This window comes from Equus asinus, chromosome 4 (genome assembly GCF_041296235.1).
Source record: "Equus asinus isolate D_3611 breed Donkey chromosome 4, EquAss-T2T_v2, whole genome shotgun sequence".
In the NCBI taxonomy this organism is placed as follows: Eukaryota; Metazoa; Chordata; class Mammalia; order Perissodactyla; family Equidae; genus Equus; species Equus asinus.
In genome coordinates this window covers 113,099,443-113,114,739 of record NC_091793.1, presented here as the reverse complement: position 1 = coordinate 113,114,739, position 15,297 = coordinate 113,099,443, and the positions used below count along the sequence as shown (strand labels likewise).

Genomic DNA, 15,297 nt, shown 5'->3' with positions numbered 1-15,297 from the left:
AAGCTTAAGCATTTATGTAATGTCACAAATGGACCAATGTAAACTATTTAGATATATTTCATTAGTTAAAGTATATAACACATGTTTAAATTTAGCCGCAGATTCTCCCTTGTGTTTCAAAGGATATGGTAAAGGAAAACTATACAAAAAATTACTTAGTACAAATTACAAGTAACATGCAATTCCAAAAAGTACATACTAAATATCACAGACACAAGTATTTTTATCAGGGTTCCACATTTAAAAAACAACTTATTTAATACAATACAAATATGGATTAGTTGGTTTGAGGGTTAGTAGTCATAATTTCATAAATTCCATAAAAAAGTAAATAAGTTTGAAAGAGGAATTAAGTAAAACGACTCCTTGTAGTCTGATATATATGTCTTTGTCTTGTATGTGGACACACATAAATGTCCTCTGATTTAGAAGCAGCTAACTAAAGGCATAAACAAGCCTTTAATTATTTAGATTTTTAAGAGAGTTGAGGGAGAAGAACTGAATTCCTTCTGCAGTATTTTTTTATAACATACAGTGCACCTTAAAGATCCCTTTCCTTCTTCATTTAAAAAAAGAAAGCATGCATTTGAAATTGATAAAGACTGCTAATTTACACCTTGAGTTCATCAGTGTTGCACTGATTATTTTCTATCTTATGCCTTTTTAGACTTTATAATTTTTATAATGTCAAAACCTGTGCAATACTTACTGCCTTAAAGGGTTTCTGAACCAATACAGTGTTCATGAAGAGAAATGTTGAAATGCCTCCTGTAATTAAAAATGAGTTATAGAAATACATTATCATTTCAGATACTTTTTTCATTTGACTTTCACAAATGTTGTAGTCCACTTTTAGCTTTATAAGGACCATAAGAATTTTTTTAAATCTCTGGGTTAATTACCCTTCATTGTTAAGACTGAGAAACTATAAAGTGCTACCCATAACCCGAATGTTATTCTCCATGCAATGGTGAGAAAAATTCCCACATAATTAGGGAAGACGTTGACTTTCTGTTTGGCTTTCAGCCTTGGTCACCCAAAGGTGGTAGACAGCCCCACGGGGCTAGCGTTCCAACTTAGCAAACTTAAACCTGAAGGAAGGCATCTGCACATAGAATCACAACATGGTGACAGCCTTAAAGAGACTCACCTTACTTGTTCTGCATACGCTAATGACACAGGTAAAAGGAACTGAAAGTGATTTTTTAAACAAAAATCTTAGACATCTAATTCTACTTCTGCGTTTGAAATATAAGGTAGAAACCAGAGATAAAATTCATAATAAAAAGGATGTTTAGTTGTATGTGTAGAGAGGCCCTTAAGTACTGAGAGCCAAAGAAGTGTCCTCCAAATTTAATGAATTTATGAATCAAGAAACAAAAGTCCTCGACAAGACTTTTTAGAAAACTACTGGAAAAGACGAATATTTATCACTCTTCTTACCCTTAATAGAAAATTCTTTTAAAGAAATCTGGGTATGGGTAGTGACATTTGTTTGTGCACGGGTGGGGAACTGCATTGGCAGACATCGGAGACATTTTGGGGGCCCCCTCCTTCCGTCTTCCCTGGTCTAACATTTAACATAATTTAACACTAGCAAATTAATTCCTGTAGGAGGTGCTGTCGATTTACAAATGGCCAGGAAAGATCAGGTTACTAGGTTAGGACTTGTTTCTTTATCTGAATCTTCATGTGGTAAGTTAGTTATAATTTCATTTAATAAATGTGCCAAAACAGGCAGAGGTTGCTGCAGCCTAGCGGCAGGTCTGCTTACCTTGAAATGGGAAACGGAGACCTTGTTTTGAAACATACGGTTTTAATCGGAAGAAAGCTTTTTATCTGAAAGGCTTGGAGGGACCTTTCTTGCCGTCCTTTCCTGAGACCGCTTGCTGACAGTGAGTCAGATCCGTCCACGCGGCTGGGAGCGCGATGTTTCCCAGTTTTAATCACAGAACGCTTAACACGCTTTAGCACTGAAGCGCAAAGATGTCAGCATGCACCTGAGCCGTGTCGCTCTCCTCCTGTCCTAACGCCCACTGGACCAAACGCGGGTGGAGGCCGCCGAGTGAGGCCGCCTGCTCCACACTCCGTGCTTAAGACCGGGGAGAAGGCTGCAGTTTAGCCTTAGTAGCTGAAGGAGATTAAGAAGTCTTACTTGGGTAATCTGAAAAGAAAACCTTGGTAGCTACCATTTCTTGAAAAGAAATAAAGGCATGCAATAGCTGCAGGCCTTGGGAGCGGTTTTTTGTTTTGTTTTGTTTTGTTTTGTTTTTTTGGATCAAAAAGGAGAAATGATTTTTAAAAGTTTTGAGGAACAAATAAAACCGAGAGAACGATAAGGTTTGGGAAATGCAATGGCAACCGAGGGCTCTCCTGATAAGGCTCCTAAAACCCGTTTCCTGCTGACGGAAAAGGAAGCCAGTACTCCTGTCACATTCCCACTTTCTCCTCCCTTCACGCCACACTTAACATCACCCTCAGAACCTAACAGTAAGCGGGAAGCGCCGTGCGGCCTGAAACGCAGGGGGCTGCTTGCAATGGAAAGAGATGCACCCACTGGCCCAAACTGCCTGTGAGCCGCCTTTCCCCGACTCGCAGACTCGGAAAACCCCCGGCCCTTCTGCTCGAAGGCCCATTCTGAGGCGGTGGGCAGAAGTGGAGGCCCGGGGGCTCGGGAGCTGGCCAGAGCGGGGCTTCCAAGGACTTCGCCCTAAACCCAAGGAAGCCGGAAGTGGGCTGGACTAGGGTGATGGAGTGAGTCCCGAGCCGGGGTTGCCCCTTTCCGTCCCCAGAGGCGACGCCAGCCCTGCAAACTGTGGTGCTTTCCTTCTAAACACGCGTCTGGCAACCTTCTGAAGGCACCTCCAACCGAAACGGAAAGGCTGAGAATTAGGGGGCGCATCCCTCTCCTAGAAGATGCGCCCCCCACGCGAAGAGGCCGCTGGACTCCCCACCCACAAAATGAACGGGAAAGGGTCCGGATTCGCTCGCAGCACCGGTTCCCCCCGCCCCACGCCAGTGGCCCACCCTGAGGAAATTCCCGGGCCACTCTGCCGGGCTGCGGGCCACAGAGCTGCGCCCTGGGGACCGGCGCGCCGGGGCCGCCGCGCGCCCTCGCCTGCCAGTTCCCGCCTGAGCTCGCCGGGCCTCGGGCGCGTTTCGCCTGCGCAGGTCGGAGGGCGGACTCGCCGGCAGCTGTTAGGGATGCGAGTGAGTTTCTCTCGTCGTTCGCGCTCCACAGGTGAAGAGGGCGCTTTAGACTTCGACGCTCATCTCTCGCTCCCGGGGCAAAAAATGAAAATGTCAACTCTCGCCAGCAATCTGCAAGCAGAAAACGGGCTGGGAGAGATCCTCATCACTTTACATTTCTTTTATATATGAGTCACCCAGAAATGGTTAGATGTTTGCAAAACCATGCAAATCCCTCGTATGAATTTCCAAAGGAAGAGAGTGCAAGGGTGTTGGAAAACCTAAAAACTTAGGTGTTTTTCTTTCCTGGGACACTGCGAACAGGCCCTGGAAGGATGTGTCCCCACGGACATTCTGAAACCTTCTCCTTGACTGGAGCTGCAAACACACTGTATATATTTATATCAATAACATATAGGGTAGGCATGTCTGTATATATTTACCTCATACATATTTCTATAAACTCCAGCGTCTGGAAAGGGTGGGGGGTAAATAACACTGAACGGTTAAAATTATGGAGAAGGGATAATAACTGATTACTAATTTGAAAGTAAATAAACAGGTGACTTTTTCAGATCAAATTCCTCCTTGGATCGTTACAATAAATATCTCTGAAGGAAGCTCTCTATTTATGTTGTCATTGATTAATTCTTCACTACCTCATTTGATTTCGATTTAGAACGATTTGATTCTAATTTAATTAGCATGTAATTTGGATGTACATAATTACTGTAATTATGACATTCAGGTAAGGCAGCTTTAGGCTGAAAGGCAATTTCAAATTTTCTAGCAACCTACTTTGTACTGGGAAATGGACAAGGACTTTGCGCCCTGCTATCCAAGTAGTAATTAGCACATCTTTGAAATAGGCAGTGTGGCGGGGTTTGTATTAAAACAGCAAATACAAACCCAGCCGAGTTATCCGCTGCAAAGGTGGCTGCGAGTTCCCGGAAACGCACGCCGTTTCCCCGGCGCGAGATCGGGGAGCCGGGCGCCCGGGTGCCACGGCCGGTCCTCGCTGCTGCGGGTGACGGTGCCTCCGCTGCCGCGGGCGCGGGATTTGGAGGTGTAGCTTTTGAGATTAAAATACAATAAACGCGCTGGGGGTGGGGGGACAAGGAAGGAGGGGAAGAAGCCACTGCACCACGTCTGAAGAGAAGGGGTGGGGTGGTGGACTGGGAAGAGGAGGGAAAGGGGCGCCGGGGGGAGGGCGACGCACAGAGAGGAGAGAAAATTGGTCAACGCCCCCAACTGCTATCCGATTTTAGATTCGGGTTTCGGAGGGGAAAAGTGGGGACAAAAGGGGTGGGTTTGCGCCGCCAGGGAGTGCGGACCCCTCGAGAGGGGCTGGGGTGAGGTGTTTCGGGGCTTCTGGGCGCCCTCGGGGGCCCCGCGCGCCCCTCCCGGCCCGGCCTGCCCCGCAACCCCGGCACCCGCCGTGGGGGCGACGGCGGCCTGGACCACGGCCCCAAGGCGCGAGGACGCGTCGGCCATCCCCGGGCCGGGCTGGTGGAAGCTGCGGGTCCCTCGCTTCCCTCCCCTGCAAAGGGGGTCTGGGGAGGCGGGACGGCCTGGTTGCCCGGTTTAGTCAGCTTGGTCCCAGTCGGTCCCGGATGGTCCACGCGGGCCTCGCCGACCGCGAGCCCTCGGATCCCGGGTTGTTGGGCGAAGAGCGCGCGGGAGGCCGCGCCCAAGGCCAGGTGCCCATCCCGGTGTTCACGTCGCCGTCGACAGCGCCCAGCGTGCTCCACTTTGAGCTGAGAGACCCTGAAGTTGCCTTGAAAGGGATGTTAAATGCGAGAATTCTAAGACTAGGGCCAGACAGGACGTTATTTTGGTTTTGTTTGGATTTTCAGTTAGCATGTCCCAGAAACGACCTCCTTCCCTGGGAGCAGTAATACCGGCCATTGCTAAGCAGTGTTCCCCAAGAGTGGGGCTCATCCCCCCGGGAACACAAAAACTCGCTTTTCTTTGCTCGTTTCGCTGGGTCGCTGCCGCTCCGGGCAAACGCCGGTCTCCCCGCGCCGGCGGCGGCGAGCCGAGCGGCCAGCGCGGCCTTCCCGGCCCGGAGCTCTAGATGGCGCCAGCGAGCCGCACTTGCCGGGCTCCTCTTAAGGGAATCAAGAGCGACTGTCAAACATAAAAGCAAATCAGAGTTTTCAGTTTTTTTAATGTGTTAAGAATGTTATTCCTTAAGAAAATTTGTAGCTAAATTATTCTCACTTAAAATAAACACTTAGTGTACCAATTACACAAATGGGCGGGATTTATGTGAGATTTACTTCATCTGCATTTTTGTAGTGGGAGAGTGCCTTGGTGAATACAGATAATAGATGCAAATAAGATTAGAGTTAAAATAAATAAAGTTTCCATCTGAATAAAAAGAAATTCCCTTTTACACCACTTATAAGGATTTGACGGAATGTCCAGACATGCCATTCAGGTGCACAATCTAATCGTCCAAATAATGTTTTCCCTCTTTGAGGAAAGAACATCTTCCTCTTTTTTTTTTTTTCTTTTTCCTCCTTAGGTAGGATCCTAATCACTCCAAGGGGAAAAAAGTAGAATCAAAGAAGGAAACCGCCCGGGGCGGCGTGGATTGGGGCTGGGGAGGCGCAGGGCCTGAGGACCCCTCGGTCTCGGTTCCTCGGCTGCGCGGGGAGCTGGAGAACAGGAAACGCTGGAGAAACCGGCTGAAACGAAATCGCACTTGCTCTCACCCGGGCCGGAGAGGGGCCCCGCGCCCCCAGCCCCAGGCCGGCCCCCAGGCCGCTGCCCTCGTCTGCGCCCTGACCCCTGGCCGCGGCCTGCCGCTCCTCCCGGGCCCCGGAGCCCCGAGGTGGCCCCGGGGAGACCGACCTCGTCCCCTCGTCCGTGGGCTCTCTCCTCCTCGCACGCACGCTCTCCCCAAGTGGCTCGGCCTCGCCTGGTCGCCCCGCTCAGGTCAAGGTTTCCCCGCGCCCCTGGGGGCCCCTAGGGGTCTGTTTTCGCCTGTGGGTTTCGGCCCGGCGGCAGGGCCCTCGCGGCCTCCGGGTTCAGGAGCCCCGAGGTCTGGTCTCCCCGCCGGCCGCTCGGGCCCGGGCCTCCGCCCGGCGCTCCCGGGAGCCGCGGTGATGGACGGCCGCTGACCCGCGGGGCAGGGGCAGCGCGCAGAGGCCTTGATCACTGGGCCGCGGAGGGAGCGGCGCGGCGAGCGGGACCTGCCCGGCCAGGCCCTTTGATCTGCCTTTATTATCCACGAGAAACAAAGCTGCCTGCGACAGACGCCTGGGCGCCCTCCTTCCGCGGGAACCCCAGCACACCATCGGCTCCGCGGCGCGGCCCCAGCCCGCAGCGTGCCGGGCACCCTCTCGGCCGCCAGCGCCTCGGCCCGGAGCCCCCGGCGCGGACGCAGACCGCCAGCGTCTGCAGAGGACAGACCCGAACCGGGAGGCGCGCGGGGGTGCGGTGGGGGGCCCGGTTATGAACTGTTTGAGCGAGGAGAGAAAATGGCCAAAGAAAAGAAAAACCCGAGGGAGAAGAGCGGGGCAGCCGAGGCTGGGGGATCGCAAGAACGAGGAGAGGGAAGAAGCCACGGGACCTCAAGCTGCAAACGCCTCTGGGGACCGTCACTCCATGCTAATCGCTACTTTGTTACTTGGCTTTTCAGGGCAGAGTTTGCGGGGAAACATTTTGTGGATTGTTAATAACAACAATTTATTTTTTCTTCCCCAAAATCAAAAGCTTCATTCAAGTTTTCGAGACGGATAGTCATGAAAAAAAATTTTCCTTGGGGGCTGACTTTGCTTGTACTTCCTATTGTGTGGGGAGCCTTTTAGAAATATTTTTATTCTGTAAATATGTACTTTATTTTCTAAATGAACATTTTTTTTTGAATTGCGAAATTATCTCATTTACCAATTTTCTTTTCGTCTCTCCCTCTCTTTTAAACTGGGGCTGTTAAGTTGGTGGTCAGAAGACAAAGAGAGTGAAAATAATTTTCATTTCAATAATTGCCTTCTGGTCAATTTAACTGTGCCTTATTTTGAAAGAGACTGTCTAAATGAGATTCCTGTCCCAAATGTGTTCCCAGGCCTGATCCCAGCCTTTAATTATTCCTGAGTTTTTTTTCTTCAGAATAAGACGCCGCACTGAGTAATCACAAAGAAGTCAGAGAGCATCCTTGAACCTTTTCAGAAGCAGCGCCACTGATATTCAAATAACCTGCGAGGGCCATTTGACTGCGCGGGGACCTAGGCATTTCCAATTCACTATTTGCATAGATCAGCCGTCTTTGAAAAGGAAAGGAGCAGTTGTCTTCCATAACATTAAAAAGCCTAGTTATCAAATCAAGTGCTTAGTTTGGGGGCTTTTAAAACGTTTACATTTTATCTCAGGTTGCCCTTTACCGTTTGACATGCAAATTTGGTGCAGTTAATTTAGACAATTAAAAAGATCTTCAAGGGAGCTTTGTCACGGAGAATATTTGGAGTTTTCCCCGTGGACCAGCTGAGATAAAGTTGGCCAGAACAAATGATGTCTAGGAGATTAATTAGATATTTGATAAGACATGAATCCCTAATAAGGGAATACAAGGCACAGGGGGCTGCTGTGTGCTCTAAGTCAAAATTAATAACATTTAACAAGATTTTCATTTAGGCATGAAATGTCTTTTCCGGGGTATTGACTCTAGCGATTTATTCCCCTGGGTCGCCTCCCAATGTAGAGAGACTTGGGAGCTAAAAAACTTCTTTTAAAAAGCTTTTTCCTTTCACAGATTGTTTTAAAATCGCTTTTTTAAAAACAAACAAACCCACTGGAGTTTTGTCTGACCCCTCCGGGAGGTGTAGGCACCTCCTCAGTTAAAGCTGCCAAAGACCTTTGCTTTCTTTTGAGGCGCTGGAGAGTTTTAAAATGTCACATTTTTGAGAGCTCTCCCATTAAGTAATACAACTACACATTCTTATAACCCAATTTAATTCACGCTGTTGATATACAAATAAATAATGTTGACTTCTCAAAAACGTATATGTATTATGGCTTTTATAACTCACATAAACCTTACATTACCTAAAACTAACATTAAGGGAATTTTTTTCCCAACAAAAAAAGCCGACCCACATAAAGGTTATTGAGAGGGGAACAGGATTTTAAAAAAGGAAGTGTATTGTTCAGAGTCCTTTAATAATACCAAAATGAAAATATGTCAAGATTTTCTTCATACAGATAAACGCATTTAATTTCTTTAGATGACCTTAACTTACGTGTTTGTGAGTGAAATGATAACTCAAGATCTTAAATATCTTTTACATATATACTGACTTTCACAAAGTGCATCAGAAAATTTAAAAAAAAACTCCCTGAATTTCAGGAATTCACCAAAAAAACTCTATTCGAATGAACATTTACAAGAAAATAAAAGAGAACACAATCCTTTGAACCCTATTTATACAGATGTTATGAAATACAGAGAAACTGTCACTAGACTTCCAGTTTAATTTCTCACCTTAAGCCTTTTTTGATGCTTCCTTTTTTAGGAAAAAAAAAGTTTCATTGTAAGCAGATATCAAGCAGGACTTGGAGCGTTTTATATATAATATAATCCACACAAAGGGTCTGTTTGTATAGGTCCCGTTTGTTTTAAAATGTTCTGACAGTCCTTTGCAGGGTGGTGGCTTGTTTTTGGAGAAAAGGAAAGAGAAGGGTAGCGGAGGGGGGTGGTCGGTGGGAGAGGAGGGAGCGTTTCTGTGTATTGCTCTTCGCTCGAGAAGTTTGTGCGAGTGGTGTGTATGCGTGTGCGCGCGCGCGTGAGTGTGCGTGCCTGTGGTTGTAGGTCTCCGGGGTGTGTGTGCCTGTGTGTGCAGTTTTTCAAGTGGTGTTTGTGTCGGAGGATGGTTCGCTTTTGTTCCTGGACCACGCGTTCGGTCCCCGGCCGGGCTCGGACGGCAGAGGGGAGCTCCCGGCGCGGCCGGCGAGCCGCGTTCCGGGAGCCGGGGCTGCTGCCCTCGCGCGGCCCGGGGGCGTCTCCGGAGCCCCCGCCCGTCCGTGCCCGCTCGCTCGCTCGCTCTCGGTCTCTCGACTCGCTCGCTCGCTCGCGCTTCTCGCCCGGCCTCTAAGAGTCGTTGGGGCCGGACACGGCTTCTTTGCCTCCCGCCGAGGCTGCCGCCGCCGCCGCCGCCGCTGCCGCTGCCGCCGCTGCCGCCGCCCGGGCGGCGCTGACGCCAGAGTCGTGCAGGATGAGGTCGGGGGACTCGGAGCGGGGCGTCTCCAGGTTGCTGGCGTCCGTGTCACTGTCGCTGCCCTTTTTGCCCCCGCCACCCCCGTTGTGCGTCTTAATGTGTTTGCTCAGGTGGTCGCTGCGCATGAAGCGCTTGTTGCACACCGGACACGCGAAGCGCTTCTCGCCCGTGTGAGTCCGCAGGTGCCGCTGCAGCTCGTCCGAGCGCGTGAAGCGCTTGCCGCAGAAGAGCCAGTTGCACACGAAGGGCCGCTCGCCCGTGTGCCAGCGCAGGTGCGCCTTCAGGTGCGACGTCTTGCCGTACACCTTGCCGCAGCCCGGGATGTGGCAGCTGTGCAGGCCCTTGCGCCGCAGGCTCGCCCCGGCCGGGCCCAGCCGCTCGGCCTCCTGGCAGTTGGGGCAGTCGCAGGTGGCGCGGCCCGAGTAGCGGCGGGCGGAGCGCGCTGAGCTCCCCCCGGCGGCGGCTGCCGCGGCGCCCGAGATCATGGCGCTGGCGGCGGCGGCCGCCACGGCGGCGCTGGAGTCCGAGTAGGAGGGCAGCACCGGCTTGAAGCCGTCCTGGGCCAGCAGGTGCTGGCTGGTGGAGAGCAAGTGCGAGGCGGCTGCGGCCGAGGAGCCGAGGCCCGTGGAGCTGAAGGCCGAGTGCGTGAGCGAGCTGAAGTCGGGGTTATAGGTGCCGAGCTGCGAGTGCAGCGAGGCCTGGGGGGCGCCCGAGTGCAGCGAGCTCTGGAGCCCCCCGGCGGGGTTCTGCACCTCCAGCCACGAGCCGGGGCTGCTGTGCACGTCCCACCACGACGACGCCGCGCCGTTGGTCACCTCGCCCGCCGTCAGCGTCGAGTGGAAGCCCGACTTGTACCACGACTCGTACGGGTGCGCCATGCCCACGCGCGGGTACAGGCCGTCGGCCGCCGTCGTGTGCACCTTGGAGATGAAGGCCGACTGGCCGCCCGCCTCCTGCGGGGACACCCCGGCCGCCGCCGCCGCGGCCGCCGCCGAGTTGGAGAAGAGGCCGCCGTAGTCGCTGCTGAAAGCGGACGACGTGGGGGACGTGGAGGCCAGGCAGAAGGCGCTGTTGGCTGCGCCCGAGCCGCCCGCCAGGCCGCCCGAACCGCGGCCGCCGGTGGCCACCGCGAAGCCCGAGAGGCTGGAGCCGAGATTGCAGCTGGACGAGGAGCGCTTCCAGGGGTGGAAGCCGCCCTTGGCGAAGGCGCTCGACTCCGGCAGCGTCGTCAGCGGGCTCGTGTTGCCGATCTTGTTGCAGGTCGCCGCCAGCATGGCCAACGGGGTAGTTCCGAAGCGCGGCTCTTCCTAGAGTGGGTGGGGTGAGGGAGGGAGCAAGGAGGAGGAGGGCAGGAAGAAGTGGGAGGAAGACACAAAGTGCACCCGTGAGCAGTCTCGTCCCCCCGCGTCTCGTCCCGAGGGGTCGTGGCTCCCCGGCCCGCGCCTCCTCCCCGCGCTCTCGCCGAGGATGCGCCGCGCCCGCGCGGGGCAGAGGGATCGCAAGGGCGCGGAGGGTCCTGGCGCTGGAAAGTTGTTCTTCAGTGGGACTACAGATCAAAGATGTCTCGGTTCTCCCCGCCTCAGTCGCTGCAACCCTTGCCCAGAACCAGACTCGGGTGCTCGCCTTCCGCTCGCCGTCAACCGGCTCCTCTCACAGAAGCCCCCAAATCGCCCTTCGGGGTGAAGCACGAAGGTAAACACATCGATAACAAACACGGGTGAGGGCGGAGACGGCCGAAACAGCCGCCCAAGGGCGGGGGAAACTTGGGGCACTCCTCCCAAGGGTGGCTAAGACTTGACTCTTTTCTTTTTTAATAGAAAACGTTATTTTTAATGTTTGCACACACATACAAGTAACCTGATTATGAAAACAAGAATCCGCGGAGAAGAGACCCAGAGATAAATTTCAAAGTCACAGGCAAAGTGGGGAGCCGCAGAAGCGTAATTGTTAACGTGACTACAGGGACTGCAAAACGATTAAGGCTGTTTTCTGGAAACACCACTGTCGTGTAATTGCAACAATCCCCAAAGCCAGGGGGGACGGGGTATAAATCACGAGGGGAAGAAAGGAAACCTCTAGGTTTTCTTTAAAACCAAATACAAAAGGACTTACTTTTAACAAATCATTTTCTTACAAAGGTATCTCCTAGGTTCCAATAACTTGGAAAGAATAAGTCCTGGAAATGTGGAAAGTGCTACAAGAAGCTGAAGCTGCAGTCCGGCAGCAACAGTTTCTCCGGAGCCGCGGACCCGGAGAAGCCATAACGAAAAATTACTCCAGTTAAAACAAGCAAATGAGTCGCCGCACTTCCGACTTACCCCGAGTATAGACGTGGCCATAGCAGGTCCCTGGGCTGCGCGGCGGGGCCGGGAGCGGGGCTGAGCCTGGCGGCTGTTCGGGAAAGCTGCTCGGGTCCCGCGCGGCTCCCGCGTCCCCGAGCTCGCGCCGAGCGGACTCCGGGCTCCCGCCGGCTAAACTCAGCCTAAGTGCGGGGAGCACCCGCTTTGAAGTGCCGCTGGCTGCGCCTCTCGCCCAATGAGGGCGCAGGCAGAGCAGACGGGAGCTGCCCCGCAGCCAATCAGAGGAGCCGAGGGGCCCGAGCCCGGGCTCCCGGCGCGTGCCAGTCAAGGCGGCTAGCGAGGTGGGGGGGTCGCGAGCCAGGGACTGAAGAAATTACAGTGCAATTAAAAATTTACGCACACATGCACCAAGCTAGGTTTAAGTACCGTTGAGACCAAGCCACAAGCCCCTCCGAACCACCCCGAGATGATGCAAGTTAGGACTGACAGTCCTGCTCCACTCCCCACTTGTGGGAAAGGAGGCAGGAGGGGAGGGGGCGCGGAGGCGGAGGCCGCGCCGGCAAGGCCCAAGTGGAGACGGAAATGTCAACGCTCACTTTGTGTGTCCAGGCTCTCTCCTGCGGAGCACAACTTCAGCTGGAGTCCGTCATTCTCGCTAGCGATTTCATCATTGTCGGTTGTCTTCTACTCAATTCCTTAATCCCACTCGATTCAGTTTTACTCTCAGAGTCACATCGAGGAGAGGGTGCGAAGGGACAGCTCCTCCGAGAGGAGAGAAATAGGCCTCCGTCCAGGTTTATACCCACAGACTTGTTGGGAGGGCCTCGAGCCTGCTGCATCTCGTCTTTTCCTCTGGCGGTCTAAGTGACTTCCTAATTGTCCCTCTGGCCTCTGACCCGAGGGGTAATGCAAGTGCCACTCACACCAGAAGATTCTGGTGGTAATTGAGGGCACCTTTTGTACCGTTTCGCTAGCTGCTAGATACCAGGTTAACCCAGTTGTCAAATATGACTAAACAGTGGGACGTGCTGATTATCTGCCAGGTTTCGCTGGGGGCTGGCGTGGGGGTGGGAGGCATCAGCCCATACAACACGCTGCACGAAGCCGCTTATTTTCACGTTGTAACAACTTTGCACAGAGACCGGCGCAAGCCGCGTCCGCCCCCACCGCCACCCCCGCTGAAGCTGCAGCTTGCACGGCTGTTTGTTTAACCCGGTGAGGATTTGCATGTCACGTTTCAGCCTGGAGTCGAGTTTACTTACCCCAACTCCCAGCCGTTCCCACTCCAGACCTCCTGGGCCCAGATGCTCCTCTACAGGGCAAGAGCGCCTTGTTAAGAGGTGGGCCCCCCACCTGGCGCCCTGCTTTCGTGGACACGCTCAGGGAGCCTCTTTCGGGGACCTCCATCCCCAAGTGAGGAGGAGGAGGCCACACGTGGACGCCTGCACATTTTGCACGCTAGAAACATCCTGAAGTCCTCTCTGGATCTTATCGGTGTGAAAAGAGGTGTCCTCAGACAGACAACGCGTCCCGGAGTCCCTCAGCAACCGCTGAGCTGTTTGTTTTTCTTCTTTCTGGGTCTTGCTTTCTCTTTCTTCTTCAGGGCAACCAGGAGCTGCTTTTGAACCAAAATTACCAGCGCCCTCGGGCAGACCTGAGTAGTGGTTTTAATGTATCACATTCCCCTCCAAACCCACATCCTGCTTTATAAAAGACATTTTTAACCACGACCCCCCAAATGCTTGGGTGTAAAAGACGAGTTGGAGGGGGGGAGGAGAAGCAAGGGAGGAGGACATGGAACTCTGCCCCCAATATTTTCTCTCCTCTTTTGCAATACCTCTTGGCCCAAAAGTACAACCACCGTGGCTCTTCGCACGGCCCTAAGACAGAGCCTGCGTGCATCCTGGTACACTCCGTGGGTGGAGAGGGCCACATTAATTGTTTTCTTTGCTTTTCGTTAGGATGTCTTTGCTCAGAATGCTTTTTTCCCCTCTTTGGTTTGAGTAGGCAAAAGCCTCCTCGGAAATTATGACAGAGAAAGAGAAAGGAGAGAAAAGGAGAGAGTGAGAAGACCCGAGAGGCAATAACGTAGCGCTGTGCCCTGGGGGATTGTGGTGAAAATCGGCAGGGGGAGTGGGAGAAGGTGTGAAAAGCCCCTGGGGGACGCGGGGTGGAGGGTTGAGGGGGAATCCAGGCAGCCTGGAAGAGCCAGAAAGCCCGGCAGGGGGATCCAAGAGCGGTTCCCAACAGGTGACTTCTGCCCTGGAAGGGGAGACGGGTGCTCGGCTTCCTGTAGAGCCTCTGCATCGCTTTACTAATAGAGGGATTGTTAAGTGGCAGCGAGGCGTTCCCGACTCACCCACTGCAGTCCCGGGAGGAGAAGCGAGGAGGTTTCCCCCTTCCACCTCCTCCCCCACCCCCAGCACACCCTCTCCTTAAGGAAACCTGACAAAGTCATAAATAAGACAATCCGCAAAGCCACTTAGCACGGGTGACATTTTCAAGTCAACCATTTAAAACAGTTCACGCTGGCACCTCGGGCTCCGGGAGTCCCGGTTGCCTTCCTCTCTTCGTCCTCCTCCTCCCCTCCCCTTCCCCTCCTGCCGTTTCAATGTGGTTCCAGCTGTCAGACTCTCTACGTGGGCGCTCGGATATGCCTTTAGATACATGCAGCCAGATCACAATAAAAGTTAAGGAAATCTTCCAAAGGAGCGCAGGCAGGCACCTCGGCCGCTTCACCTCTAAGGTGGGGCCCCAAGGAAATCTTTCAGAAGAAGTCCAGTTTTTTTTGTGTGTGTGACAGATTTTTTTCATCCTCTAAAAAATCTAGTTTTTAAACAAAGATCAATGTGTTATGCTAAAGTGTTGAGCTGACTGTTAAAACATTTGGGGAAATAATGACAATGTAACAAAGGCCTGGTTTGGAGTGAATCATCACCCTTTTTAAAAGTTAAAGCAATTTTCAGGAGAATAGCTTTCAGCAAACGCTTTACATTATTCAAAACGGCCAAATAATGCTCTATTATAGCGCCTGAATGCTGCCAGTCAGCCCCTAAGTGCAATTTGTGCAAAGGCCCCGGTGCCTTATCTCCACTTCTTTATAAAGAGGTGAATATAAAACAATTTCTTCCAAACCCAGACAGAGAGCACGAAAATTGCTTCCCTTTCTGCAATCAGGGCAATTTAACTGGAGTGCAATTAGCACTATTAAATGTCGATTCTGCATAAACAAATCTGACTGAGCAGCGAAAGTGGGGTGAGAACCTCATATACACTGAAACTGATTTTTTAAAATTATGTATCCGGGTCCTTTACAATTGATTCGTGACGTTTTCATCTTGGAATATATTTACATCGTAAATACACTATGGTTAAATCAACATAATTTTTTTTGCAAAAAATTTCAATAGGAATTCTAATAAAGAAGAATAGGGTAATTAAAGGGAAGAGTTCACTTCCTTTGAACAAATATTGTTTCCCCCATCTTGCCTCTCCGGAGAGCTTTGATCTGAGCAACTGCTCAAGTTGCTGCGTTTAGGAGGCAAAGCCGGGGAAACAATTCCGTCATTAGCGCTGATCCGAAGGACTGG

General features: G+C 52.0%; 1 protein-coding gene across 1 annotated transcript; it reads right to left on the bottom strand.

Annotated features, from left to right (window-relative positions):
* Nucleotides 1-8,133: 8,133 nt before the first annotated feature.
* Nucleotides 8,134-11,883, bottom strand: SP9 (Sp9 transcription factor). Its single transcript, XM_044768693.2, has 2 exons — nucleotides 11,726-11,883; nucleotides 8,134-10,714 (listed from the first exon to the last, which is right to left on the bottom strand). Exons 1-2 carry the CDS (start codon nucleotides 11,744-11,746, stop codon nucleotides 9,281-9,283), a joined length of 1,455 nt encoding a protein of 484 aa, XP_044624628.2. The 5' UTR covers nucleotides 11,747-11,883; the 3' UTR covers nucleotides 8,134-9,280.
* Nucleotides 11,884-15,297: the final 3,414 nt, after the last annotated feature.